General features: G+C 40.0%; 2 protein-coding genes and 1 long non-coding RNA gene across 4 annotated transcripts; 1 reads left to right on the forward strand and 2 right to left on the reverse strand.

Moving 5' to 3' along the window:
• Positions 1-6,428: 6,428 nt before the first annotated feature.
• On the forward strand, positions 6,429-12,726 carry LOC141772930 (uncharacterized). Its single transcript, XR_012594980.1, has 3 exons — positions 6,429-7,135; positions 7,373-7,527; positions 12,483-12,726. It is a non-coding gene; the product is annotated as an uncharacterized LOC141772930 (long non-coding RNA).
• LOC141772929 (putative E3 ubiquitin-protein ligase DTX3) lies at positions 10,098-16,938 on the reverse strand. The gene is made up of 3 exons (XM_074644466.1): positions 15,995-16,938; positions 13,400-13,617; positions 10,098-12,534 (listed from the first exon to the last, which is right to left on the reverse strand). Exons 1-3 carry the CDS (start codon positions 16,286-16,288, stop codon positions 12,456-12,458), a joined length of 591 nt encoding a protein of 196 aa, XP_074500567.1. The 5' UTR covers positions 16,289-16,938; the 3' UTR covers positions 10,098-12,455.
• Positions 16,939-18,307: 1,369 nt separating this feature from the next.
• dtx3 (deltex E3 ubiquitin ligase 3) lies at positions 18,308-27,025 on the reverse strand. Of its 2 annotated transcripts, none has more exons than XM_074644467.1 (5): positions 26,578-27,025; positions 26,340-26,380; positions 23,951-24,753; positions 20,522-20,739; positions 18,308-20,288 (listed from the first exon to the last, which is right to left on the reverse strand). In XM_074644467.1, exons 2-5 carry the CDS (start codon positions 26,350-26,352, stop codon positions 20,213-20,215), a joined length of 1,110 nt encoding a protein of 369 aa, XP_074500568.1. In that variant the 5' UTR covers positions 26,353-26,380; positions 26,578-27,025; the 3' UTR covers positions 18,308-20,212. The 2 variants fall into 2 exon arrangements, with proteins under 2 accessions (XP_074500568.1, XP_074500569.1); XM_074644468.1 differs by having other exon boundaries at positions 26,340-26,449; positions 26,578-26,703.
• Positions 27,026-27,404: the final 379 nt, after the last annotated feature.

Genomic DNA, 27,404 nt, shown 5'->3' on the forward strand with positions numbered 1-27,404 from the left:
AACGGCAGCCTGAGTAGATGGATAAACCTGCTCTATAACAACATCAGCAGCCATTAAAAGGTCCAGTGCATTCCTCCAAACAGAGCACGTCTCCATCAGTGATCAGCGTGCACGCATGTGCGTGCATGTGTGCAACTGTTATCCCTAAGGTCCCTGCAGCTATGAGAGGAGTAATAGCAGTGGTAGGGGGGAGGATGGGAGGGAGACAAAAGGGAGGCCTAGGCTACTGCAGACAGCACTCTGCTCATTTTTGTCTCCTCTTTAGGGAACCATGGCTACAGGCGGGAGCATGTGCCTTTAGTGGTTAGCGGTGTGAGGTGTGTGTTTGGCTTAGTGCGGGATGCACGCGGGACCAGAGGGCCCTCCCACTGAGCAATAACTCTCCTGCTCTTTCCTGGCGGGGGGGTTGGGCAGAAAGATATAAGGAGTAAGCAAAGGCCGAGGGGGAGGGTGTGCAAGGAGATGGGAGGATATATCTAATAGCTCGGTATCTTTAAGTCTATCTCTATTTTACTTCAAAATGAAGTGGACTTTGAAGAGAGGGATGCTTTATGTGTGCCCTGCTGCAACAGATACGGACACTGGAGTGTTAAAGAAGGAGGAGGGGTGGATCAAAAGAGAAACGCCACAGCCGAGCAATGACATTGATCCTTAGTGACAGGGGAGCTGTAAAAGCACTGAGAATACACACAGTTAGAGGGATGTTCTTGTAAGCATGTACATAGTCAAAGGGGGAGCTGAAGCATTGAGCCAATGCAGATTACATAAGCACTGCATTGGGAAGGGGTCTTTGCTGTCAGGCAGCATCGACAGGAAACTGAAAATGAGCCAGGATGCATGCGACGATGTGAAGATCAAACATAAGAGAGGCTTAATTTATGGTTACTCTCTCTAACAAGGCTTTGTTATCCGTGCGATTATTTAACTGGCATTCGATGTGCTGATGTGCCACAAATTTATTGCAGGGATATGTTGTCATGACAACAACAGGTAGCTGTTTTATCGGTGTTAAAAAGCCTTATAGACTAAAGGAAGAGGCATGCATTTTTTGAGGTAAACAGCTGCCTTTTCATAGAAAACGTATCAGTCCTTTTTTACCGTCTAGCTGCAGTGTGCATCTTCTTGTCTTGCAGTATAACAGAGGTGTCAAGAGCCTGGTGTAGATTTACAGCATAAGCCTCAGTCACTGACTCACAGCAGTATTTTCAGCAGCACATGCAGTGTAGATAGTGAAACAACACTATGATACATATGAGACAGCTGATGAACCCAGTAAACATGTCGTGCATGTCAAAGTCTGGGTGGATGTGGCTGCCAACCTGAGCATGCATGCAGCCTCGGCTGATCCCACTGTGTACAAGGGAGAGGAACACAATTAGTAAACGTTCGCTCATCTTTAGGCCGGGAATTTAGAAGGTCATGACATTTCTGACTATCTGTGGAATTGCGCTAACTAATTGCGCAATATTCACTTTACTTCTCATTTATTTATCCTAAAATTATGCAAATTACAAATTCAAGATTTGTCACACAACAATAAAACTTTGCCTTGACCTCCCGCATATTTACAAGTCAGAGATCACATTTGTCAGACCAGCAGACATACAGCAGCATCACTACCAAGCACTTGGGCTACCTCCGGGACTGAGAAGTGAAGCCAATGAGGAAGTGCCTCAAACTTGCATTCTTTCTAATAGCCAGTAGGGGGCGACTCCTCTGGTTGCAAAGAGAAGTCTGATTGTATAGAAGTCTATGAGAAAATGAGCCTACTTCTCACTTGATTTATTACCTCAGTAAACATTGTAAACATTAGTTTATGGTCTCAATCACTAGTTTCAAGTCTTCTTCAATACAGCATGATGTTCATTTAGTAAATTATGGTCACATTTAGAGTAAAATAGACCATAAAGCAGGGTATGCTTTAGGGCGTGGCTGCCTTGTGATTGACAGGTAGCTATCACGGCGTTGTCCGGTCTGGGAGATGTCCGCATTTTTGTCTTAAACTTTAACCCTTTCACAGTGCGCTTTCAGTTCATGAAGTAAATTATGACCTTTTGGACACCTAAAAATGTCTTATTCAGCATTTGTTTGTAGTAATGGTGCCTTCAAATGGGGTCGTGTTTATAGGAACGCCCCTTCTTGTGGTATACACAACCTCGTAAGTGAAAGCTCAGAGTTCACGAGTTGTGACGTTTTTGTTGACATTGTCAGAAATGGCGGAAGCCAATGCGCCCCAGTAGCTCACCTGGCAGAGCGTGCCCCATGTACCAAGGCTGAGTCCTTACTGCAATGGCCCCGTATTCAAATCCAACCCGGGGCCCTTTGCTGCATGTCATCTCCTCTCTCCCCCTTTCATAATTATCACTGTCACTATAAATAAAAGCATAAATGGTAAAAAAAAAAATCTTTAAAAAAAGAAATGGCGGAGGCCATGAAAGTGGCCCGAAAGTCAATTTTTCGGTACATAATAAGTTATTATATTGTAATTTTAGTCGTATATTGTTTTTCTTCGTAATTTTATAATATGTCTGAGGAAAATGTTGATATTCCCAACATGCCTTTGCATTTCCTGCATTATGTTACTCACTTGCTAGCTTGCTAAATTGTTAACTCTGTGGCTTCTAGACGCCGACAGTAACGTTAATATTGCCGCTCCTTAGCAGCGGTCTTCTCACGACATAACCACTTGAACGCCGAGCATATTGTGTACACAACTTCCCATGTTGTAAACACAAGCTCACGAGTTTCATTTGAAGGCACCGTTAGCTCCACCCTCTCAGTTCTCTTCTGGTTGCAAAAAAACAACATGGCGATGACAAAATACCAAGATGGCGACAGCTAAAATGACGAACTCAAGGCTTCAAAACAGCAGTCCACAAAACCAGTGGGTGACGTCACGTGACAACGTCCACTTCTTATATACAGTCTATGCTACCAAGCAGCGTGGTTCAGCACAGCAACGATGCACAATTTCATATTTGAAATCACACGCCAAATGTTTGAGTTCGGCGTTCTATATTTAACTCGTGGCCCTGTATGCACCATACAAGGTGGAAACTAAAGTACTTTGAGATAAAGGAGAAGTTTTTAATCAATGCATGGTCTAGATACTGGAATGCAGTCTGTTACTATGCAACACATCAGCTCCAAAGATATTCCCGTGGAGGATTTTCATCCGCCCTCTGTCTGCATCCTCCCTCCCAAAGCTGTTTTTTCTTTTTCCTCCATTTCTTCTTCCGCTCCTCTTTGACTCTTCCAAGGTTTTTGATTCACAGCTGCTTGGGAGGCGTCTTTCATAAGTAAATATGCATTTTTTTCGCCCCAGTTTCTATCCTTCCTGCCTTGACTGTAGAAGGCTTAGAGGCACCTTTGTGACAGGAATCAGTGTGCCACACTGGCTATATTTAAATGCTCACTCTCTCCCTCTTCTCTCTAATTACTGAGATGGCTTTTGATGTTCAAAAGAGCTCTTGAGTGCAGACAAAATATTCATAGATCTACATTGTGTTTGACTAATGCCTTACATCATATTACATTATACACTCATTTCACAATTGTTTAGTGATATTTTAAAAAAAAAACAATGTTCTCAATCTTGCAAATCACAAAGTTAAGTAGGCAATCTGGGACTCGTTTGCTGTTGATTTGAACAAGTGCAGTTTGCATGCCAGGAACTTAACTGAATTTTGAATATGGAAATAATTTCCCCAAACGATAAACCTCAAGCTTCTCTCAAGAAATCCATTTTCTTTTGGGTTTGTGACAGGTATGCCATATTCACTGTTTGGGCTATTCGCTGTTAGGGATATAAATATATATATATAAGCTGATTTATGTATCATACGAGGACACATTGTAGCAGGAGTGGTTACTCACATAACATCCTCGAATCCCGCTATAATTATCTGACATGATGAAGCTTTCTGTTTACTCTTATGATTCATCGGCTAAACTGCTGAGCGAGCAGTTTGTTGCCATGAAGGTACAGCTGCTCCATTTGCTAATTTCAAGAGCTCCTGCTCGGCACTCTGGAAGTGTGACGTCTCTACATCAACAAACCACAGGTGAAGTAAGGTAACCACCTCATACCTGCCTTCACACACTTAACCTTGAGACATTTAAAAACCACTGGTTAGAGACTGGTATTACTTAGTCCTGCAGGTTTAGCCCGATCTTCTTTAAATCTGCATAGGAGCCAATTGCATAAACATAGACCTAGTCTTTTCCTTAAATATAACTTTAAGTCAGTCTTGTTATAGATATTTAAATTCACCTGCTGCATAAAGCTTCCGTATGAGTGACTAATGAGAGACTGACTGCGTCCGAAATTCCATACTAACACTCTATTTAGTACGCTAAAACAGTATGTGAGATATTTTAGTATGTCCGAAACCTTAGTATGGAACCAATAGTACGCAAATTGCACACTATTTTCAGTGAAATATTATAGTATGCAACGCTGGACCGTTCTCTTTATACATCCATAGACAATACGGCGGCATAAATATCCCACAATGCAATGCAGTAGTGAGGACAACGTTCATAACGAATGTTGACGGACAGCTCTGCAACATTAATAACACTTCAGTTTAAAGGTCCCATATTATAAAGAAAGTGAGATTTTCATGTTTTTTTTATTATAAAGCAGGCTTGAGTTCTATATAAATACTGTCCACAGGGAGATACACACAGCCCGTATTCAGAAACTCTGCATTTGGAACAAGCCGTCAGGATTTCTGCCCATTCGTGATGTCACGAATATAAAATATTTAGACCCTTTACACATTTTTAAATGTAAAAATTCTAAATGTGTCCCAGTTTATTCCTGGTTGCAGTGTATGTGAATGTCATCAGCTGACAGGAAGTACACATGGACCCAAGCTGTTGCCTAGCAACGCAATTCTGTTGCAATTCCGTCAAAATGCGCTAAAACGGAGCGTTTTAGACAGAGGGTAAATACAGGAATATTCAGGCCGACAGTATGAGGACAATAAAGTTTTTTTTGAACATTACAGCATGTAAACATGTTCTAGTAGAAACACAAAATACAAGTATGAACCTGAAAATGAGCATAATATGGGACCTTTAATACCTCCCCTGTCAGGCAATGTATTGTGGGTGAAATAAGGCCTTTCACAGAAGAGAAAAATAAGCAGATACAGCAGCAACAGCGACACCAGGGGAGGATGTAACAGAAAAGGTAAACAGTATAAATCTAACGACCATTAAATATGATCAGAAACCATTCAAGGATATGGTACAAGAATCAAAAATGAAATAGCTAAAAGTAATGGAGTTGAAACAGTTGAAATAGTTAGCCAAAAGTTAGCTAAAGGTAATGGATAAACAGTTGAAATAGCAAAAGATTAGCTAAAAGTCTGTCTTATTTATACAGCAAACAGACTTACTAAACTAGACTAGCCTAACCTGACAATCTAAGACCAGTATAAGGCGAAGACTAGTTTTATAACTTCATGCAACTGGCTTCAGGTCTCTGCTTGGAGGCTCAACCTGAATTATAGCACAAGAAAACATCACACATGGGTAAATATAATCTTTGTGTGGCCCACAATATCTGTCAGCAGGTGCGCTCAGCCACAGCAGAGAATGCTTTTTCAGCCTACACCTTGGCACAGCAATATAAAATAATTGTGCAAGCACATTTTTTCTTGAGCTGGTCCATGTTTATATTTACTCTGTAGCCTGTATATTCAATGTGATCCATTAAAAGCTTGGGCGCAGGATTGTTCCTGAGCCCAATTATGATGCTTTCTCTATCAGGGTTGGAAATTAGCACCAGCCAAATGCTGGTAAAATATGCAAGTGGCTGCTACATTGGCTTCACTCACCAGCCCAACAAAAATAAATGGTAATCTATTGAGTGACAGCCACAGTGGCAGGTGGACAAAAAAAATCATTTCCAATCCTGTTGGCAACTCTTTGGAAAACAACTAATTACAGCAGTCCTTCTGTAGTCTACAAGTGTAAATAAATGGGGATGAATCCATGTATGGTTGGATCCACTACATATCTATTTGATGTGTAATTGTGACTCCTAATTTTAGATTTATACAGCAAACTGTATACTGTCCATTCACTTGAACATGATATGCCAAACTAGAGATTTGCTCTGTATGAACGAAGAGATAAATTCTCATTGCTAAAGAGTGCCACAGGAATTAATCCTAAAAAACGGAAATGAGTTAGCATGTATGCACTTCCGGTTCCCTCGTCTAGAAGTCAATGGGTTTTTGGTTAGATGTCTGAAATAAGGGATAAACATGTTTTGTCCTACAACACAAAATATGTCAGTATCCTACTCGTGAATTTTGAATTTTGTCTTAAAAAAGGCAGTTTCTAATAAGTGGGTAAATGAGACTACTAAACGCCATCATGCCGAACACTAGTCTGCCTTTAGTTTAGTGGTGGTGACGTGAAGTCATGCAACTGTGGTGCAGTTTGTTTATAGCCCAACGTTAGCTTTTTACTTCTGCCGATTATATTCACACTTCAAAAGTCATCAAAGTGGTGTTCATTCGTGAAGATTATCTTGCCCAACAAAACATGTAAGTATCATAAACGTTTGTGTGCCACAGAGCTTATTTTTTTTCTGTAATAACCCAAAACCCAATGGAAAAATCCCATTGGCTTTTTTTCTAAGGAACCAGTGTGATGCAAACTTCGAGGATGGACTACAAAAATACATCATCCCTGCTGCACTCTATTCAAGCAGTAAAATAACTTGTGCCTCCAAAGTCTCAATGGGGCTCACATACAGATATGTAAAATATACGAGGCTGCGTCAAAACTTGATGGAATCCACAATCCCACTAAACTAACAGAGTCTTTTAATACCTGTGGAGACTTGATGTGTCTTCACTGACACACATTTCTGTCAGTCTCAGTCTGCTTTTGGTAATAAAAAGAAAAAAAAATTCCACTAATGTGAAAAAAGCTCCAGACAGCTGTTGCAGTTGTTCAGAATAAAGACAGGCCTTGGTTGAGATTCTCATTTGTAAAGTGACAGAAAGGTCATGCTAGTTGCCATGACAGCCACAGCTAATTGCTCTTACATGAGGCAGTCTGAGAGTGGATGGCCAAGGCTAAGGATGCAGACAGGAAAGACAACAAAGGAGTTGGTATTCCTCAATGCACCCAGAAAAATATGTCTATTTTCAGGGGATTTTTGTTCAGCTTTTGTTGAATATTTTCATGTTGCTGCACAGTCTGTGATTGCAGTTTCACATGAATGAGATTATCAGATTGGGTATTGTGTGTGTGATATGAACAAAAACACTTATAAGCATGATAAACAACTGAGAACACAACACTGTTCCTGGATAATTACAGGACATTTTAATATCTCTCACAGAGGACAGATGATGGAGCTGCTATTCTCATATCAGGGAGAAACTCGGCTGTCGCTAATGAAGAACAGCTTGAGCAGAGCCTTCAATCTGTGACGCTGACATCCCAACCAAAGACTCCAATAGTTGCCAGCTCTGCTGCTGTGTCCTGGTCTGTGAGGTAAGTCAGTAAATCTGTCAGCATTACTAAGAAAAGCAGAGGGTCTGTTCAGCTAAATCAGGCAGACAAAAAGCTGCGTAGCCCCAGCTATGAATCAGAGAACAGAATGTGAGAAACTGCCTCGATAAACACACACACATATAGCCGTTCATACTGGATGCACAGATGCAGTCAAGGGCACACAGACAAAAGCCACAGAAGCTCAAGCACCCACACACCCACCTTCACTTTGCTGTTCTTAAGCAAACAGCCTTAGGCTCAGTGAATGAGCATGTCAGCGGTGTGGGCTGACATTCTGTCACACAAAGAGTGTGTATGGAGACAGATGCCTCCTCCTGTCCATTTACCTAACATACAAACACAGCCTGAAATATCCTGGTTTGTCCTACAGGATTTGGATATAGATACTTTTAATTCAGGGATAATCTTCACCTGTCAACTGTGGCATTAAAGGTACAGTGTGTGGGATTTGGCAGCATCTAGTGGTGTGGTTGCAGATTGCAACCAACTGAGTACCCCACGGCTCACTCCTCCCTTTCCAAGACTGCGGTAACGTGAGCTGCCGAGTGCAAAACCGTGGTAACGCCATCGACTCGCTCAGAGGCCCTCCTTATCATAGTGACACTACTTTAGGAGCAACGGATGTCAAACGGTGGCTGGCGGTACCACGGTTTTGCACTATGCGGCTCACGTTACCGCAGTTTCACAAGCGTGTTGGAGAACTACAGTGGCCATCGTAAAAATGGGAAATTAAGGCTCTCTCTCGAACCAGCATTTGGTTAGTCTGTTCGCTCCCTATGTTGATATGAAGGGCTCATTCTAAGGTAACGAAAACACAATGATTCTTATTTTCGGGTTATTATACACTAATGAAAACATAGTTATGAATATTATATTCGATTTCTGCTAATAGATCCCCCAAAATGTTAGACACTGTTCCTTTAAAAGAGGAAACTAGGTTAAGATAAATATATATATCAAAAAACATATACCTTCAAAGGTATGCAAAAGTAGGGTACGTCTGGTGGAGTTGATCCTCATTACAGTGAAGGGAGACAAAGCGTAGCGCACCCTGCACCCAGATAGACAGGAATATCTGTGATTGGGTGGCTTTAGCACCAGAGGATGAGAGGATGAGGAGGCAGGCAGAGAGGCAATGTGCCAGGGTTCCCTCCACAGCCAGAGACACTCTAATTAAGGAGCACAGTGGGGAGAACAACAGCTCTGCATTGTCACATAATGATTTTCTTATCATCTCTAGTACAGGAAACACTGCACAACTCTCGCAATGCACGTCTGTGTTTCTCGGGAGCCCGTCTATAGTCACACCCAGACAACATGAAATCACCAAAGCCTCGCTGCTATTTTCAGCGCCTGAAAGGGAGAATATTCAAGTCATCCTGCCACAACAGAGTAGAGCGACGTTTGATGGGAATGAATGTAAGCAGCTACAGATGTATCGGTTTTAATCCATACACTGAGAGCTTATTTTCACTCTGTCATCAATCCATTTTATAGGGAAGGCTTGTCGCTGGCCATTTACATTGATGCCTGTTTAATCCACCCACAATACTGCTCTGCATAATCGTTGATACATATTTATATCTCTGGTTGCATTTCTGTAATTCTTTGCCCCTATACCCAGATGTCCAGATGGACAGTGACACTGAAGGGAAGCACCTGCAGAGAAGGGCAAAGAGTCATTCAATTTCAGTGTAAATTCTGCACCCAAAGTCTTACTTTATAAGTGAGAGTGCAAAACAAATAATACTGAGTCAATGCCATATTCAGTATAAGCAATATATTTAGCATTTGAACAATAATGCCTGAAGAAATACAGTCGGATGGGAGGATGTCTTCTTTCACATGGAATATCTTGTGTTCAAATGTAGGTTACATTTGCAGAGTGCCTCTCTGTATGTTCACTGCTCCATTTTTCTTTTTTTGTCACAATCTGCTCCACTACTTAGAAAGCCAATTTTCCAATCTGTCACTGTAAGCCATTCCTCTGCTAAAAGGTAAAAAAGTAGTAATAAATCACAACAAAATATGCAAATATGCAATGAAACGTTCATGTATCAGCAGAAAGGGAAATAATTGGCAGATAAAAAAAACCCATAAACAACAGTTAATAGAAAACTGATAAAGGGACAAGAGAGGAAAAGGAATGATAATGAGAAATGGATGGACTGGACTGGTGAATTATGAGAGAAAAGGCGAGGGGTGGGGGTGGGGGGGTACATTTGACCAGATGGGTCTTGGTCTGCTTTGTGAGAGCAGCAGATGCCCTGAGATCCCAGGCCACAGAGATGCCCCCAGCCACTACACACCAGAGTGCTAAAGAGGCCGAGCCCAGTAACTCCGCCTTGTCACATGTGCACTCTTTCCAGTATAGAAATATAGGTTAAAGGTATTTATTTATACCATAACTGTGTGTACTAATGCCACTAAGAAGAAGATCAGCTGGAGATTATTCATATTCAGTCCGGTCAGAGAGCCCAGAGAAAAGCGAAAAACAGAGCTTGTGTGTCCTGCTTTGCTACATGAAAAGTGATCTGAGACAATACGTCTTCTGTGCTTACAATATTTTCAGGTTTATTAGTGTTAGTGATGGCTAGGACACTTGTTACACATTTAAAGGGATAGTTTGGGCGTTTTGAAGTGGGGACGTATGAGGTACTTATCCATAGTAGGTTGAGAACAGGAGCACGGACACCAGAGCAAAGTAATGTACTGCTGTGGACAGGGACGGCAGAAATATGTATTTTAGCCACCTAAAAGAAAGGCTCACCTACTCCGTTTAAGTGTACGCTATATTTTGAATATTTTCCGAAGGCGAACTGAACTGAAAGTGAAACGTAGCTATACTGTTTATGTCATCTGAGCCTGCTAGCTTTGGAGTGAGCATAGATAAGTTTAACTTTCAGTTCAGTTCCCTGTCACAAATGAGAAGGAAAGGGCTGTCTGACAGCAAGATGAAGCAGTGAAAATATTCTAAATATAGTGTTCACTTAAACTGATTTAGATTTTTTATAGGTGAGCCTTTCTTTTAGGTGGCTAAAATCAGTTTTTCTGCCGTCCCCGTCCACAGCACTGCATTGCTTTGCTCCGGTGTTGGTACTCCTGTCTGTTTCTCGAAGCCGGGGGTGTGCCGACCGTCATCTACTGTAGGTAATACACTGACTGTGGATAAGTACCTCATACAACCCCACTTCAAAACACCCGAACTATCCCTTTAACTTTCAATTCAACAACAGATAAGCCTTAAATTATTTTGTCATCATTGACCTTTAAATTGAATCTGCGTCTGTCTGTGCATGTGACTGGCACGACTCATCTTTAACCGTATTTGCATTGCCGTCAGAAATCCAGTTCAATATGGTCAAACACAAGGTGACAACCGTTCTCTCCGTCGTACATACACTGTGTAAGTATGCTGCTGTTGCTAAAAACTGCCCCGAACACCATAGAAACACATGACTCATCATCTATAGCAGATGCTCTGCTCCTCTCACTGACTTTGGGCGATGAGGTTTGGGAGGTGCTGCAGGGCTGTGGGTTTGTGATGATGATACAGCTGCATACCAAGCAGACGCCATCACATACAGTCTTCCTAGAGGAGAGCATCGCCCTCTAGTGGACCAGACGGGCAAAAGGCCGGACTGAAAAATATCAAAGATGTTTTTGGACTAAAGGAGTTTGATAGATACATGACTGGATTTCAGATCCTCCTTTTGTTTGATACTACTACGTTGACTGATGTCATATAAAGGCACAACATGAATGAATATGGTATTAAAGGTGCTATATGATAAGACTGGTGATAATCTATATGTTGGGAATTGTCAACATACCCTGTGAAATGACCGAAACCAACAATGTGCAATTTCATCTGTCAATACTTTCCGACTTCCCCGGCCTGTCTGTGTCACTCATCCTTGAGCCCATTCATTATTACTGAAGAAGATGTAACTGTGACGCTATATATTTTAACTTAAAAAAAAAAAAAAGAAACTAAAACTAAAAGCTAATTTTTTCCTGAAACAGCTGCTGTAGTTTTTAGTTACTGTTACTCAAACATGAGTAAATAGTGCATTTGTTGGGGTCTATTTTCAGCCGCGGATGTGGTGCATTAGTAAATATTAACAGCAGCAGGACTGTGTATGTGGGATCAACTTAAAACAAACTACAGTGTCCATATTCATTGAAATGAAGGAATATGTCACTCATGTTTTTATGAGGTTTTGGACAACAATGGTGTTCTATGGCACAGAAGAGTAAGCTTCATCATAGTACCGAATTGAATAGATTGGCTCCATTGTCATTGATACCCGATATCCAGCTATTTGAGTCAGTATCCCCCCAATAACCAATATCGGTATCGGTGCATTCCTTGTCTTTTCATTGGATTTGTTGACAATAAGAGAAATATAGAATATCACATTATCCTTTAAACATAATACACTACCTATGACTATGCCATATACATTATGATCTCTCATTTCCCTAGGAAACTTTACCCTATCACAGATGAAAAGTGCTTTTTACAACATGTTCATGTCTGCTTTTAGGCACCAGACCTGTGATCCAGTGTTAGAAAAAGATATTTACATTATTGAAGTCTGATGGTTGATAGTATAATCCCTTTTACTAACCCACTGTGCTGTGATCTTTGTTTTGTTGGATCACATACTGCACAGACTGCGTTTAAAGTATTTTTTTTGCATAGTCAGATGAAAACTCTTTGGGAAAAGCCATTAATCTTCATGTCTCAAGATAATAGTTCCATGTGTCCACTTTGTGGAATAAAAACATCTCAAAGCCTCAGTAATGACGATCCCTGCTTGAGGTCTGCAAGTTGCAGAAATGAGAGATTTTGTTACAATATAAATAATCAAATCTATTTGAAGGATGTCTTGTGATTGTCATCAGTCATCATGTGTTACTCCTTTCAGACGAAGCTCCTCTTGAACCCTGGACAAATATTTTGGATCTGGATATCCAAAACTGGAATGGACAAAAGACAAACAAGAAGAAAATGTATTACGTACATCTCTGGAACAATGATTAAAAAAAATATCCTTTTAGCTTACTGAACCTGCATTTTTAATTCATCCGGGTTAAGGTTATAGAATGTATTCATCCCACAGAGGATTACCAAATGTGAAATCTGGAAGACGTATTCCTTTTTCTTTTTTTTTTTTTTACTTTGGTGATCCTTCACTTTTAATCTAGCGCCATCATCAGGTCAAATTATTATTATTTTTTTTCTAAAACTAATGACATTCCCTTCAGCGTCAGCTGTGTATTGTGTTTTAGCATTTAGCTCAAAGCACCAAAGGGCCTAAATCCAGGCTACGTTCCAAATCGCATGTATTTTCTTTTTACTTCAGTACGTACTGCAGCTGCACTTACAAAGTATGTACCGTTGGGACATAATACTTCTTCATAATATTGTACCTTGAACTTTGACCCTGTTGCTCATATATCGGCTGCGCAGAGGATTGTGAGTCAGAATAGCCAGAGAAGCATGCTGGCTTGCATTCTGCAAAATGTGACTGGATGTAGTAGGACATTCGGTATTTTTGGCATACTACATTTGACATACTAAATCTTATTCTGGCTTACTAAATAGTATGGTAGTATGGGTATTGGAATGCACAGACAATCTCACAAAGCCGCCAGCACACCAATAGTGCCCTTCACTGAAAGTAAGTACGGGTAAGCATTTATTAAAAACTATACCTGATTAGGTGGTGATGTTAGAGAAACATAAGACCTCACATAAAAATTTAATTTCTTCAACAAGACAAATTTCTGCACACTTACAGGTGAAAAAAAGGTGATTATTCTACAGCAATAATGTGCGTACCATTGTGGACCGCCCTCCATGTTGGTCTTATGGTGAATGTCGTTCCAGGTGATGACGTTGTTGAGGCCCGTGGTGACAGATCGTCCGACGGTGAAGATGACTCTCCTGTCGAAGGCCTTCCTCAGCAGCTTCAGGACTTTCTCCCCCTCCTCGTTGGCTGGCAGGAAGGCAGTACGAGAGGTGCCGCTGTACCTCACCCCGGGGTTCGGGTGTTCAGGCTGTAATAAGGTAAACAACAGCATATACTGGATGTAACATACAATGATCAACAATTGTAGCCTATTTGTGAATTGTGGTAATACAGGTTTTCATGACATTGACATATTTTGTAATATGATATCTGTATTATAGATTAGGAGGTAGAGCTCATTCTTACATCTTGCTATATAAAGGACCAAACAAGGACATATTGTGGGGTTGTTTCTAAAAGGCTGACTTCTACTGCAACTGGGAGGCCGTGCTTGGCATGATAGCTGAAATACTCCTGATGCCCAGAAAGCATTTCCTTATACAACAGACACTTCAGAAACTTTAAGATGCCTTCAGTGATGCACAACATCCAAAAATATTAACCCCTCTCTCCTGCTGTCCCTCTCCTACACACACACCTCTCCTCTTTATATCCTGACTTGTAAAACATCTGGAATACAGGGTTGTTAGCAAGATGTTTTTTGTTGTTGTTGTAGTTTTTATCATGATGCCTCCTGCTGTATACCAGATTTTACCTTATCCTGTACGATAACTACCGTTACAAATGGGTAATAATTTGGGCTATATTTGACAAAGTATAGTCATTATACAGTATATCAGAATTTATGTGTCGGTTATATTTTGTATAGTTTTGTTTATATTTAGGAATATATTTTGTTTACTCTTTACTAAAAGTAACTGGTAACTAAATGTATCAAATAAATGTAGTGGAATAAAAGGTACAATATTTCCCTCAGAATTGTAGTAAAATAGAAGTATAAAAGTAGCATAAAATGGCAGTATCGGAAAAAGTATTAGGACTTTTTACTGAAGTAAAAGTAGCAATACTACAAGGTAAAATGACTTTGTTACACGTAAAAGTCCTGCGTTCAAAGTATTACTAAAGTCAAAGTACTCATTATGCAGAATAATATATATTATATTATTGAATTACAATTAGTGATGCATCACTTTAATGTTGCAGCTGGTAAAGTCGGAGCTCATTTTAAGTACTTTGTATACTGCTGGGTAACTTAACCTGTGATAAAATATCATAATGTATTAGTTGATTTATTATTATTATAATTTTTTCTGTTAATAATCTGAATATGCAAAGTAACTAATAACTAAAGCTGTCAAATAATTGTAGTGGAGTACAAAGTATAATATTTGCTTTCAAAATAGAGTGGAGGAAAGTATAAAGTAACATAAAATGTAAATACTTTAGTAAAGTACAAGTAGCCTACCTCACAATTGTACTTAAGTACAGTACTTGAGTAAATGTACTTAGTTACACTCCACCACTGTAAAATGGAAATACTCAAGTGCAAATAACTCCAAATTGTACTTAAGTACAGGACTTGAGTAAATATACTTAATTACTTTCCATCTCTGTATTGCCCTAAAACAAATTGAACACCCAATAGGCGGCCATTTCATCATACCTAATCCCAGATCTTTATGTGTCCATGCCATAGGCTGTATATATAGAGGGCTGTGGACTTGTGAACAACAAACAGCGCCACCTGGTGGACAGCTGTAATACCACACAACAGCTGAGAGATGTAGTCAAACTACACCAGGGGTCAGCAACCTTCAGCTCTGGAGCCACATGCGGCTCTTTATCTCCAGTGGCTCCCTCTGGATTTATAAAAATGGAAATGAATAACTGTTTTTGGTTTACACTTTCATTTTTATTTATCATTGTTGTAGGTCTATGGTACGACGGTACGACGGAGTATTAGGGCCACATTGAGGAAAAAAAATTAATCTGAGATTTAGAGAATAAAGTCATAATTTTACGAGAATATAGTCAGGTTCACAAGAAAAAAAGTCGTAATATTATCAGAATAAAGTCATAAGTTTAAGAGAAAAAAGGTGTAGTATTGTTAGAATAAAGTCATAATATTATAAAGTAGTATTTTTACGTGTTATTTTCTTTTTTACTCATAAAGTTCTGACTTTAATCTTGTAATATTGCGACTTTTTTCTTGTTAAGTTATGACTTTATTCTCATAATATTATGACTTTTTTCTCTTAAAGTTATGACTTTATTCTCATAATATTATGACTTTTTTCTCGTAAAGTTTTGACTTTATTCTCATAATATTACGACTTTTTTCCTCTTAAAGCTATGACTTTATTCTCATAATATTACAAATTTTTTCCTCATAAAGTTCTGACTTTATTCTTGTAATAATCCGACCTTTTTTCTCATAATATTATGACTTTATTCTGTAAATCCCAGCTGTGTTACCTTCAACACAATGCTCAAATGTTTTGGCTCTTTTGCTAGTAAAAGTTGCTGACCCCTACTCTACACTAACACTAGCTGTGTTGACATGTACTACTACTACTCCTCATGTGTCTCCTATAGCCTCCAGTCCCCAGAGTCAGCAGCCTCACCCCTTGTATCCCCGCTGGGAAGCTGTACTGGATGACAATCGAGCCGCAGTGCTCGAAGCCCGGCAGGCCCTGCCAGTTGCGCATCACCGTCATGCTGCCCTCCGGCTGGGTGCCCGTGTACTCTCCGTGGTAGGTGTTGCAGATCGGACAAGCGGGCTTACACTTGAACACCGAGTCGATGCACGCAGAGCAGAAAGAGTGACAGCACTTTAACGTCTTCTTCTCCTGGATCTTATCCAAGCAGATGGCGCAGAAGTCTTCCGTACTTTTACAGACTCGTGTGTTTTCCATCATGTTTATTTCCCGGTGTGACTGTTCTTCCGTGTTTGGGATGCATGAGATAGTAGTGTCCGATATGTGACGTCAAAATACGGAAAGTACCAATTTCCTTCTCCTCTGGGTGATGATGCACAATCCTCGTGGTGCAAAAACTGACCTGTGATTGGTTTGAGATTTATGTTGGTGGATCTTTAAAGAGTCATGAGAACATTTCATGAACCAAATGTAAACAGAAAGGTTGCCCCTAGTGGTGGAAGGTATACACGTTGGCCTACATTTACTATACAAGTCTGAGGTATTTGTACATTTCATGATACTTTATAGACATTTTCAAATTGACTACATAAACACTCTATAAGGGCCCCTTTGTATTTCCTGTTGCAATGTTTGTTAATGCAGTACCTGACATCAGGGGTCTGCAACCTGCAGCTCTGGAGCCACATGCTGCTCTTTAGCTCCTCTCCAGTGGCTCCCTGTGGATTTATAAAAATGGAAATGAATAACTGTTTGTTGTTTACATTTTCATTTTATTTATCATTGTTGTAGGTCTAATGTACGACAGTACGACGGAGTATTAGGGCCACATTGAGGGGAAAAAAAGTAAATCTGAGATTTCAAGAATAAAGTCATAATATTATGAGAATAAAGTCATAGGTTTACGAAAAAATAGTCGCAGTTTTATGAGAATAAAGTCATAATATTATAAAGTAGTAATTTTACGTGTTATTTTCTTTTTTTCTCATAAAGTTATGACTTTATTCTCGTAATATTACAACTTTTTTTCTAGTAAAGTTATGACTTTATTCTCGTAATATTACAACTTTTTTTCTAGTAAAGTTATGACTTTATTCTCGTAATATTACTTTTTTCTCGTAAAGTTATGACTTTATTCTTGTAATATTACAACTTTTTTTCTAGTAAAGTTATGACTTTATTCTCGTAATATTACTTTTTTCTCGTAAAGTTATGACTTTATTCTCGTAATATTACGACTTTTTGCTTTCTAAAGTTACGACTTTATTCTCATAATATTACAACTTTTTTCTCGTAAACCTTTGACTCTATTCTCGTAATATTATTACTTTATTCTTTAAATCTCAGATTTATTTTTTTTCCTCAATGTGGCCCTAATACTCTTTTATGCTACAACTGATATTCTTCATAAAGGTGATATGAACAGTGATGATGTATTGTTGCCTCTGTATAATTCATTCAATCAGACTTTCTAAATTGCTTATATAATCACTTTTGCTTGTATTCAGTATGGCACACCCCAAAACTGTGGGTCAGCACACGATACCTAACACTTATTTTATTTAAATACAATTTACTGGCTATTTATTGCCTTTAATTGACATGATATAGTAGTAGTGTAGGGCTGGGCGATATGGCCAAAATCTTCTCTCACAATATGTCCCTGTGGGACAATAAAGTCTAAAGTCTAAGTAATTGAATATATCGATAACAATATATCACGATATAGCATGTGTTCTGGTAATTCAATAAATAAATAGTTTATATGAAATAACTACATAGTAAAGCCTATTGTTGTATACTCCTGTGTGAATTAAATACTTGACAGATGAAAAGTACAAGTATTTTCTTATTTTAAGAACTTGAGTACAAAATGAACAAAAAAGTTTTAAGTGAAATTATAGAGAAAAAATAAATAAATGTAGGCCTAGCCTATATCGCAATAGAAATTATATAGAAAATATATACGATAAACATTTTGTTTGTTTGCGTGATACGCATCTTAGCCATTGTGACGCACCATACCGAACAGTTCTTTACTATGATACAACTGGTTCAATGGAAAGTTGATCCATAAATATTCATGACTATACTTCAAAAACTTAGTCAAATATAGCCCATATTAGTACCCATTTGTAAAGTTAGTTATCGTACAAGATAAGGTCAAATCTGGTATACAGTAGGAGGTATCATGATCCACTAGATGGCACAAAGTGCATTAGCAGAGTTCAGTTCAGGTCACATCTTGATTAACCCCGACTCATTCCAAATGGACACAAGTTTGATATTCAGTTGCTTATGATGCACCTGGTTTATTTAGGGCCTACATTGAATATCCAACACAAACCCAAACATAACTTTTTATTCAAGTATTAAAATGTAAAGCACATTATTATTCTGAATATCAACAAAGTACGAATCAACACAATTAGAAAAAGCAAAAACTCCAACTTTTCCTTTAACAATCAACTTGTAATATGTGTAATCTCTCCAACTATCCTCTCGCCTGGCTTCTCCTCAGTCATGTAATGCATAGAAATATTTGCACAGTAGCTTTAGTGAACTACAATCCTGTGTCCCAAAAATACTTCAGTTGGTCCCTTAACTAAAATACAAAGGAGATGAAAACACAATAAAGGGGTATTTAATGTATGGATCTGACCAGTCAAATTAATGACAAATGTACCACTAGCCAAGCAGGTTACTGCACTTAGCAAAGCACTTTCACACATACAGCTGATGGGTTTTTCAGCATTTCGACTACAAGAATGTTTATGAAGGCTAATTTAATACACATTAGTTTACATATTTTCATGAAATGTGTAGTATTTGTACTTAAAGCCAGATAGTACAGCTACAAACGTAATGCTGTTCAGATAACACAGAAATGCGCCCAAACTGCTTACCATTCATTAGTAACATCATGCTTGATTTTTATCAAAAGTGAATATAAGAAAGGCACAACAAAATGAGATCAACACCCCGCCCTAAATCAGATCAATTGTTCCCGCAGCATTTTGTTATTTTTTCAATGTGTATCGTAGATTATCTATTTAGATAAACAAATTTACAACAGTTACCTCATTTTAAATGAGAACATTAGCAGGCAAATCTCCCAGTTTGACAGGGACAGAGGCATATATATTTAAAGAACTTTTGTGCCTTTGATTTGGTTTAAGTGGTCTATATGCCCTTTTATATGTGACATCGTCATAAATCTGGTAATTAGATGAACTCATTACCAACAACCAAGGTAATGGGCTCAACACCTGGGAGACATCTTGAAATAACAGGAGTGACCGATGGCAAAAAAAAATACCCAGGGGAACGTCCTAATGCATGTAAAAGTGCCGCAATGAGACATGGTTTAACATTCGTCCTATTTAAGTAACAATGGAGGGAAAAGTGAACACGCAAATGAAGAGTTCCAAGAAATTGACATCAACTTGTAGCCACCGAGCTAATAGCTGGTAGCTGCACGAACCTGTTTGCTCCGAGCGCTCTTCCACTCAGGGGAAGCAAAACTATGACTCTGACTTCACTGAGAAAAAAAAGACTCCCTTACAAAAGTGCCTGTGAGTGCTTTAGATTGCAATAAACTTCTGAAAATCAATTTTTTCTATTGAAGCAGTGCTATTCTGCCATATAACCCAAGTACTATCCCTACAACAGGTAATTAGTAACAATCAAATTAGAGACGAAACGCTTCTGAGGAGATAAAACCAAGAATGTGTGCTTGTAAGAAATAATCCCCAGAATAGAAATAAACATTAATATAACATAAACTGTCTTCATAACATTTAACTTAGATTTCCTAAATAATATATAAGTACCATGAATTGCAACACGATGCTCTTAAATAAGTGCATCTGATATCGGCCCTGTTGCCAACAGTGACAGGTAGAGGATTGTGTAACACAAGAATGCACTGCACTCATAGTATTTTCTTCCACATGTAGCACTGGGATAAGCTGAACTATGGAGGAAAAATTGACAAACAGAGGAACAAGAAGTGGAGTGAAGTGGGCTCTGCTGCAGCATTAGACGCCTGTCTGCTGAGGGCCTCGTCTTCAGCCATCCTTTAAGGGACGGGCAGTCTGAGAGCACAACCTGGAGCCGAGTCACGTCCACCGCAAGGACACTCGGAAAGTCCTACAAAGTCTTGGAAGAGTCATTTTCATGCTGTCAGTCCGCCGTGATGCCTTTCTCTCTGAGCTCCTCTGTCACTCGCACCAGGTAAGTGGGGTCCGGGTAGCCAAAACTGTCAGGAGAAATAAAAAAGCCATCACTGCATCTGTATGAGCTCAGGCAGCAATAGTGCCATCTAGCCAAGGACATCAACTGATAGCATTTCCTTGTCAGGAAGTTGAATTACATCTGTCAGTCTTTACTGAGCCCTTTTCTCAGCTACCACACCCGTCAGGGAAGTTGTTGAGGCTATTACCAAATCAAATCTCAGCGGCCATTTGCCTCCAGCTAGAAGGCCATACATACCAGCGGGGCCCGCCCCATATTGAGGTCTTGTGGTGAATGTCATTCCAGGTGATGACATTTTGCATGCCCGTAGTCATGGAGGTACCGATGGTGAAGATAAGGCGCTGTTCAAAGGCCCGGCGCAGCAGGCCCAGCACACGGTTCCCCTCAGGGCTGTCAGGGAGGTAGGCCACACGGTCTGTTCCTGGGTACCGAACACCTGGGTTGGGATGTTCTGGCTGTTAAGAAGGAGTTAAAACAGGATCAGTTTAAAGGGGCATTAAGGGATTTAAAACAGAATCTGTCTACTGGGATCTGGGACTCTTTGCTACTACAAAGATTGTGTTGCCATGGTCATGTCTTGTATTTCTAATTGCATTTGTTTTTGTGCGTAGGCCTAGAATGTGTGTTTTTCATTTATTCATTTAATGTCTTTTGTGACGTGTCTGTTATGCAACATTTCCTTCAATTCAAAACAATTTATCTTAATCTATTTCCTGGGAAAGGGGAACTCGGTTTACAGTACTCAGGGGAAAGCCTGTAAAAACAGTCTTATGACGTCTTCTTGGGGTGAAGTGCTGTAAAGTCTGAGAATAACATGATGACAGGAGGATGACAAATTTATAACAGAAAGCCTGTGTTACAAACTGGAGTCATGGATATTTACCAGGCAGGGCTAAAGAAAAGATACTATTGATTCCATTATGGAAATGTAGGATCAAGTAAATGGACAAGTTTGACCCATAAAATGGACAACAAAAGTAATGGAAGATGCAATATTAACCCCATATTCTACCAATCTAACACATAAGGACTTCTGACTGGTAGACACAAAAACTGTATTAGCGTCGAGATTACTGCCCAAAATTTTTCAGGGTGTACGCATAGAAGGCCTCTCCATCTCCAAGTCCCGGGATGAATTTCTGTCTCTGTCCGTCCCTGTTGCAAATAGAGGGGCGGCATAATTGTTTTCCGCCTAGAGCGGCAGAAGTGCATGCACCGGGACTGCTTCCACCCAAACATGCGATGTGACCTCCTCATCAATGAATGCGATAAAGATGCATGAGAGGAATCGATTGACGTAAAAAAACTTGAGAACTGCCTGCGGATGGGAGACCGATGGGAGATGCCAGTTTTCACATTAAGTGAGTACCAAGCCTGTCATCTGTTTGTAAAAATTGTAAAAAAAAAAAATTGTAGGCAAAATCGCTAAAGAGGAAGTGATTCTGTTTGTAGCTGTGGTTGCCATGACGGAAATCTATTTCAGCATTCAGCATCTGATTGAGGGGCCCGGCAGGCTCCATTGTTTCCTCAGAGTTGTTTTGTAGCATGTCACCGGAGAAAAACAAAATCGATGATATGTAAAACATTGTCTTTGTGTGGGACATATGCTTGAATACAAAAAGCACCATCACCTGTCAAAATGCCACATTTAAAAGGACACACATGCACGCACACGCGGGTGGATACACAGTCCTTCCAATGGTGACACACTATTCCACTGATCAACAAATGGCGGTAATGTGCCAAGATATGCTGCAGTGTGCCAGCAGAAGCAGGGAAGAACACTGCCAGCTAGTAAACATAGATGTAAACACTGCAGGATTTAAGATATTTAGAAATCGGCTTTGCAAATATTTTATGAGGAAGGAAATGCACTCTACATATTTGTTAGACTACGAGGATACATAGGCTACAGTGCATTTTGGTGAATAACATCACTGAATGAATGTAAATGTAACTTTTGTCTGCCTGTTCGATCAGTACTTTTCCAGTAAAGTGGGCCTGGCTCAGGATAACGCAGATCATGATGACTTAGGAATCAAGCAAATGTCAGGAGTTGTTATACAGGTGTACAGGTGTAATTTTACCCCCGTCCTAACAAGTGCAACAAAGAGATGCAGGAAGATGTCAATCAATTACAGTTTATACACGCCCAATGTTCCTTTAAGGAAGCAAGGTGTCATCTCACTATTGCTTCAGTAGGGATCTCTACCTTACAGGCTCTGAACACCCACACAGGTGTTTCTCAGAACTGTGTGGGCGTGTATAGACTGTTTGACACTTCCTGAGTCTCCTGTTACCTTTGTTGCAGCTGTTAGTGCAGGGGAAATTACACCTTTTATCATTCTTACTGGAAGATGGAGATTTGTGTTTGCCAACTCATAATTGCAAATACAGGCTTGTTTACTGCCTTTTAAGAAAAAAATACTGATGTAAACACAGCAGCATCAGAAAAAGATTTGAGAGTGATAGATAGTTCAGATCCTGTATACTGAGTTTTGGTGCTGAGATGACTATTTTGTTTACAGTTGGATCTCAGATTGTACCTTTAATTTGATGTATTTCCTTCTGAAAATGGAAATTCGGTGCTGGAGTAGGTAAAGATTATTGAACAAGATATAAGTCAGTGACAAAAAGGAACATTTGCGCAGGATTGTTCAAAAATATCTCATGGTTTCATGTAGTATTACCTACAGGGGTGTAAGAAAGTATCACAATATTGTGTTTTGCAATACTGTATGGATTCTCAAAAACGCTATATTGATTTTTAATTAACCTCTTAAAGATCTGGTCACTACTGTCTTTCGGAGGTTGTAGCAGGCTCAGTTTTAAAGCTATAGTGAAGGTACTGGCATCTTATCAAACTACAACACCTAAGGAATTTATTGGTACCATAACGCTTCAAGGTTTTGCTAAATTTTGGCGAGGACAAACTGTCCGGGCCATTTTCAAAGGAGTCCCTTGACCTCTGACCTCTAGATATGTGAATGATAATGGGTTTCCATGGGAACCCACGAGTCCCCTCTTTACAGACATGCCCACTTTATGATAATCCCATGCAGTTTGTGGCAAAAACCATGCCTTTTTTGCATGGAGTAAAAATGTTTCTGCATGCTGGAGTCCCTAAACAGTCTTGGAATTACAGTGGGTATGACTGTAAAGCTGAGACTTTTGTGGATCTAATGAGTCCAATTGTATTCATGTGTAATAATGTTAGTCCAAAGTACCCATTTCAAATAGTGACTATTTTTATTCAGATTTTATACATATGGTGGTGTCTTTATACTATGACAGCTTTCCTAAAAGTCACAATAAATCGCCTTGCCTACAGTATCGCAATATATTGAATTGTTACCCCTGTATCACGATACGTATCGTATCTGCAGATTCTTGCCAATACACAGCCCTAATTACCTACAAACATGATTAGACTAAAGAAGTGAAATCAATTACATTATATGCCAAATTAAGACCCTCACGCCTAATTATATTATTATTTTAATTCTTCTATGAAATTCTAATATTTGACAATGTTTGTATTATTTATCCTAAACAAATGAGTTAAGTTTCATTACACCCATAGATGATTATCAAAATTAACAGTTATTCCAGTAACAATGAGTGGCACTTACAGTCTCCTTCTGTACATAATCTTGGTCTACTCACCGCCTGTAGGCCAGGAGGGAAGCTGTAGATGATGCAGATGCACCCAGAGCCTTCATGGCCAGGAAGCTCCAGATCAGGATCTCGCTCTACGATCATCGTACCATTAGCAGGCTGATTCCCAATCAGCTGGCCGTACACTAGCCGACACACGGGACACGCTTTCTTCACCTTAAAGGCTTGATCCAGGCAAGAGTGACAGAATGAATGGCCACACCTCTCCAAAGTGGTCTTCTCCACTATGTCCCCCATGCAGATTGAACAAGTACTGTTGTCCTCTGCCTCACTATGGGAAGCCAAGCCGGAGTCCATGTCCTTCCTCTGGGCTGCCTCGTGGAGCATGGCGCAAGCCTCCTCGTCAGCAGGCTTCCTGAACCTCTGCTGCTGTCTCTGGGAGCGCCGAGGCTGGGGAGGAGGCGGCTGAAGCAGGCTCCCCTCTCCGTTTGGCTCCAGGACCGCCACACAGGGCAGCAGAGCCCTCTTCCTCTTGGGCCCCCCGTCCTGTTTGCTCATTTCTTTGCGGGCACAGCGGCATAAGTCAATGAAGGCCTTTCGCGTCTCGCTGGAGATGGGTCCATCCATCACCGCAGCTCCGCCGTTCCTGGAGCCTTCCACCGGCTGCAGCCTCACGGCGCAGCAGCCCCCCCTCTCTCCTCGCCTAATGATGCCAGCGCTCATCCCCTGCTTGTGCTGGAAGTCAATGAGCCAGGGCCGCCCGGCTGCAGCCAGGTAATCCCACACCGCCTGTGAAACCAGCACCTCATCACTGCCCTGGCCAGCACGCACACTCATCTCATCAGAGGAAACTGCACGGAGAGGCAAAAAGCACATTATTGCATGAACAAAGATATTCAAACTAGGGATGCACCGTTCCAAATTTTTCAGTCCCGATACCGATACCTGGGCTTTGGGTATCAAACGATACAGAGTACCGATCCGATACCAGTGTTTCATTAATAAGCTGTATGCCTCGCTGTGTGGAAATTACTGAAATCATTCTTTTATGTGCAAGACAACATCAGGCTCGACTTTAACATTGCTCTCGTAACTTTGTCAAACAAAATGTGACCAATAAATACATAAATATTAATTTATTTAATTGTTTTTTATTATTAAAATAATAAATCGTACACCAGCAATTTGGTAAAAAAAAATCTTCTAAATTAACAGGAATTACAATTCCAGTATATACAGTAATGTACATATACACAGCCTGGTTTATTTATTTATTTAAAAAGGATCCCCATTAGCTGATACCAATGGCACCAGCTAGTCTTCCTTGGGTCCGAAATCAAGTACATTACATTTATCACATACATACTATATACACAACATCAAATTTGAATGTTATTAGTTGAACACAAATTTGATGTTGTATATACACAACATCAAATTTGAATGTTATTAGTTGAACACAAATTTGATGTTGTATATAGTATGTATGTGATAAATGTAATGTACTTGATTTCGGACCCCAGGAAGACTAGCTGGTGCCATTGGTATCAGCTAATGGGGACCCTTTTTAAATAAATAAATAAATACATATATAGTATATAAACATAGAATTGAATTGAATTAATCGGCCCCATAGACACCGATAGCCAGCTTTCCGACCAAGTATCGGCCCGATATCCAACCCAGTATCGGTGCATCCCTAATTCAAACAAAAACTAAATCCAGTTATAGAAGTTGCTGTGCACTAGCCCATATTGCTATTTTTCAAATGCATCATGGGAAATGATGCCATCTTTTTAGCTCAGACATGGCTACAAGAGTGTTATTGTTTCTGCAGGCTTGTGGTGGCTTTACTTTTTTTGTGTCAACGTGGCCTAAATATAAAGTTGAGGCAATGCAAATAAAAAACCAACATCTTAGTAGTTTTGTGCATGACGAAGTAAATATTTCTCCAGCTATTAGCAGCAGGCTGCAGCAGCACGTCAAAGAAATACACAAAAACTAAATCCACTTATAGAAGTTGCTGTGCACTAGCAACATATTGTTTTTTTTCAAATGCATCATGGGAAATGATGCCATCTTTTTTGCTCAGACGGCTACAAGAGTGTTTTTGTTTCTGCAGGCTTACTTTTTTTAGTCTACGTGGCCTTAATGTAAAGCTGTGGCAATGCAAATGAAGAGTAGTTTTGTGCATGACAAAGTAAATGTAATATCTCTCCAGCAAGTAGCAGCAGGCTGCAGAAGCACGTCAATACAGAAATCCACACAACAGGCAACAGCATCGCGTCGTTGCTGAGGACGTTGATCAGCTGTTCACAGATTCAGACTGTAAACAAAGGAAACTAAACCACCGTCATACGCGGAAAAACATGAAAGCTTTACAAGACACAACCACATGCAAACACACAACACTTCTTTAAAAGGCTGGAAGGTTTACCTTGTGATCCCATATATCCCTTCAATAGTGAATGAAGCGTCCTGTTGAACAGAGAAAGAGAGGAAGAAGAAAAGCTGAAGGATTATCACAGCTGCTCGGTGATATTGTGACTGAGCCATTCTCCGCAGGAGGAGCAACAAAAAAAAAGGAGGAAATTCAGCGCAACATTAGCTTCTAGCCTTTTTGATAACATCAACATTTAGTGGTTTCCCCCCCTCGGATTACTTGGGTACCTCACCCTTTATGCTGTAGCTCGTCGCTGCTTGTCAGGGAGGTTTTCTTTCTGAGCTGGATTAAAGCGCACGCTGCTCCATCAGAGAGGAGGCCTTTTATTTCTGCTGCAGTTTACCCGCGGATAATTAGTCTTTTAGTAGTCAAGACATGATATCCAAACGTATTCCCCCAGCTCATATCTTCTTTAGGTTGTCAGCAGACCCGTTCTTGGAGCTGGTAAATGCCATCCAAACCTCGTCCTCCTCCAGTCTCTCCTCAGTGTTTGCGTTCCTCCTATGATGCGTCCTTGGAGCTAGGAGGCGCAGTAAAGAGCATTTGGAGTTGTTATCTGCTAGCTGGGTGACATGTTTCTCCAGGCAGATAATGTTCTTCTCATGGTGAGCTTTTTCAGTCCTCCCTTGTTGACTGTGTGAGACTGTGCAAACATACCCATTAATAATAATAAGAGGACTAGAGCTGGGGACCTATACGAGGAGAGTGTGACCAGGAAGTTCGTCACTGAGCTCACATGATTGGTTGAGAAATGATGGGGCTTTTTTTTTTTTTTTTTCTTTTTTTTTTTTATGCTGTGAGTGAATCATACTTTTTTGTCGTGATTAAGAGCTTTAATGATGAACGCCACTCTAAGTACACACTAGAGTCCCAGCAGCCTACACCATGCCATCATCATCGATGGGATAGACCCACTCATTCCTTTTATAATGCAAATGAAGCTGTCTCTCAGGGACTACACTGACTTGTTGACAGCTATGAGGTCATTGTTGACACTTCTGACAGGATATATAGCCTGTTATATTTGGGTATATATAGCTTTGTTATGTGAACACACAG

The sequence above is a fragment of the Sebastes fasciatus genome, chromosome 8, assembly GCF_043250625.1.
Source record: "Sebastes fasciatus isolate fSebFas1 chromosome 8, fSebFas1.pri, whole genome shotgun sequence".
Classification (NCBI taxonomy): Eukaryota; Metazoa; Chordata; class Actinopteri; order Perciformes; family Sebastidae; genus Sebastes; species Sebastes fasciatus.

Coding starts and splice junctions, on each gene's coding strand:
- LOC141772929 (XM_074644466.1), bottom strand. CDS start 16,288: ATGATGGAAAACACACGAGTCTGTAAAAGTACGGAAGACTTCTGCGCC. Junction 13,618..15,994: donor TCCCAGCGGGGATACAAGGG/GTGAGGCTGCTG, acceptor ACCTTATTACAG/CCTGAACACCCGAACCCCGG. Junction 12,535..13,399: donor ATGGAGGGCGGTCCACAATG/GTACGCACATTA, acceptor TGTCCATTCCAG/TTTTGGATATCCAGATCCAA.
- dtx3 (XM_074644467.1), bottom strand. Junction 20,740..23,950: donor TCCCTCCTGGCCTACAGGCG/GTGAGTAGACCA, acceptor CCTTCTTAACAG/CCAGAACATCCCAACCCAGG. Junction 20,289..20,521: donor ATATGGGGCGGGCCCCGCTG/GTATGTATGGCC, acceptor TTCTCCTGACAG/TTTTGGCTACCCGGACCCCA.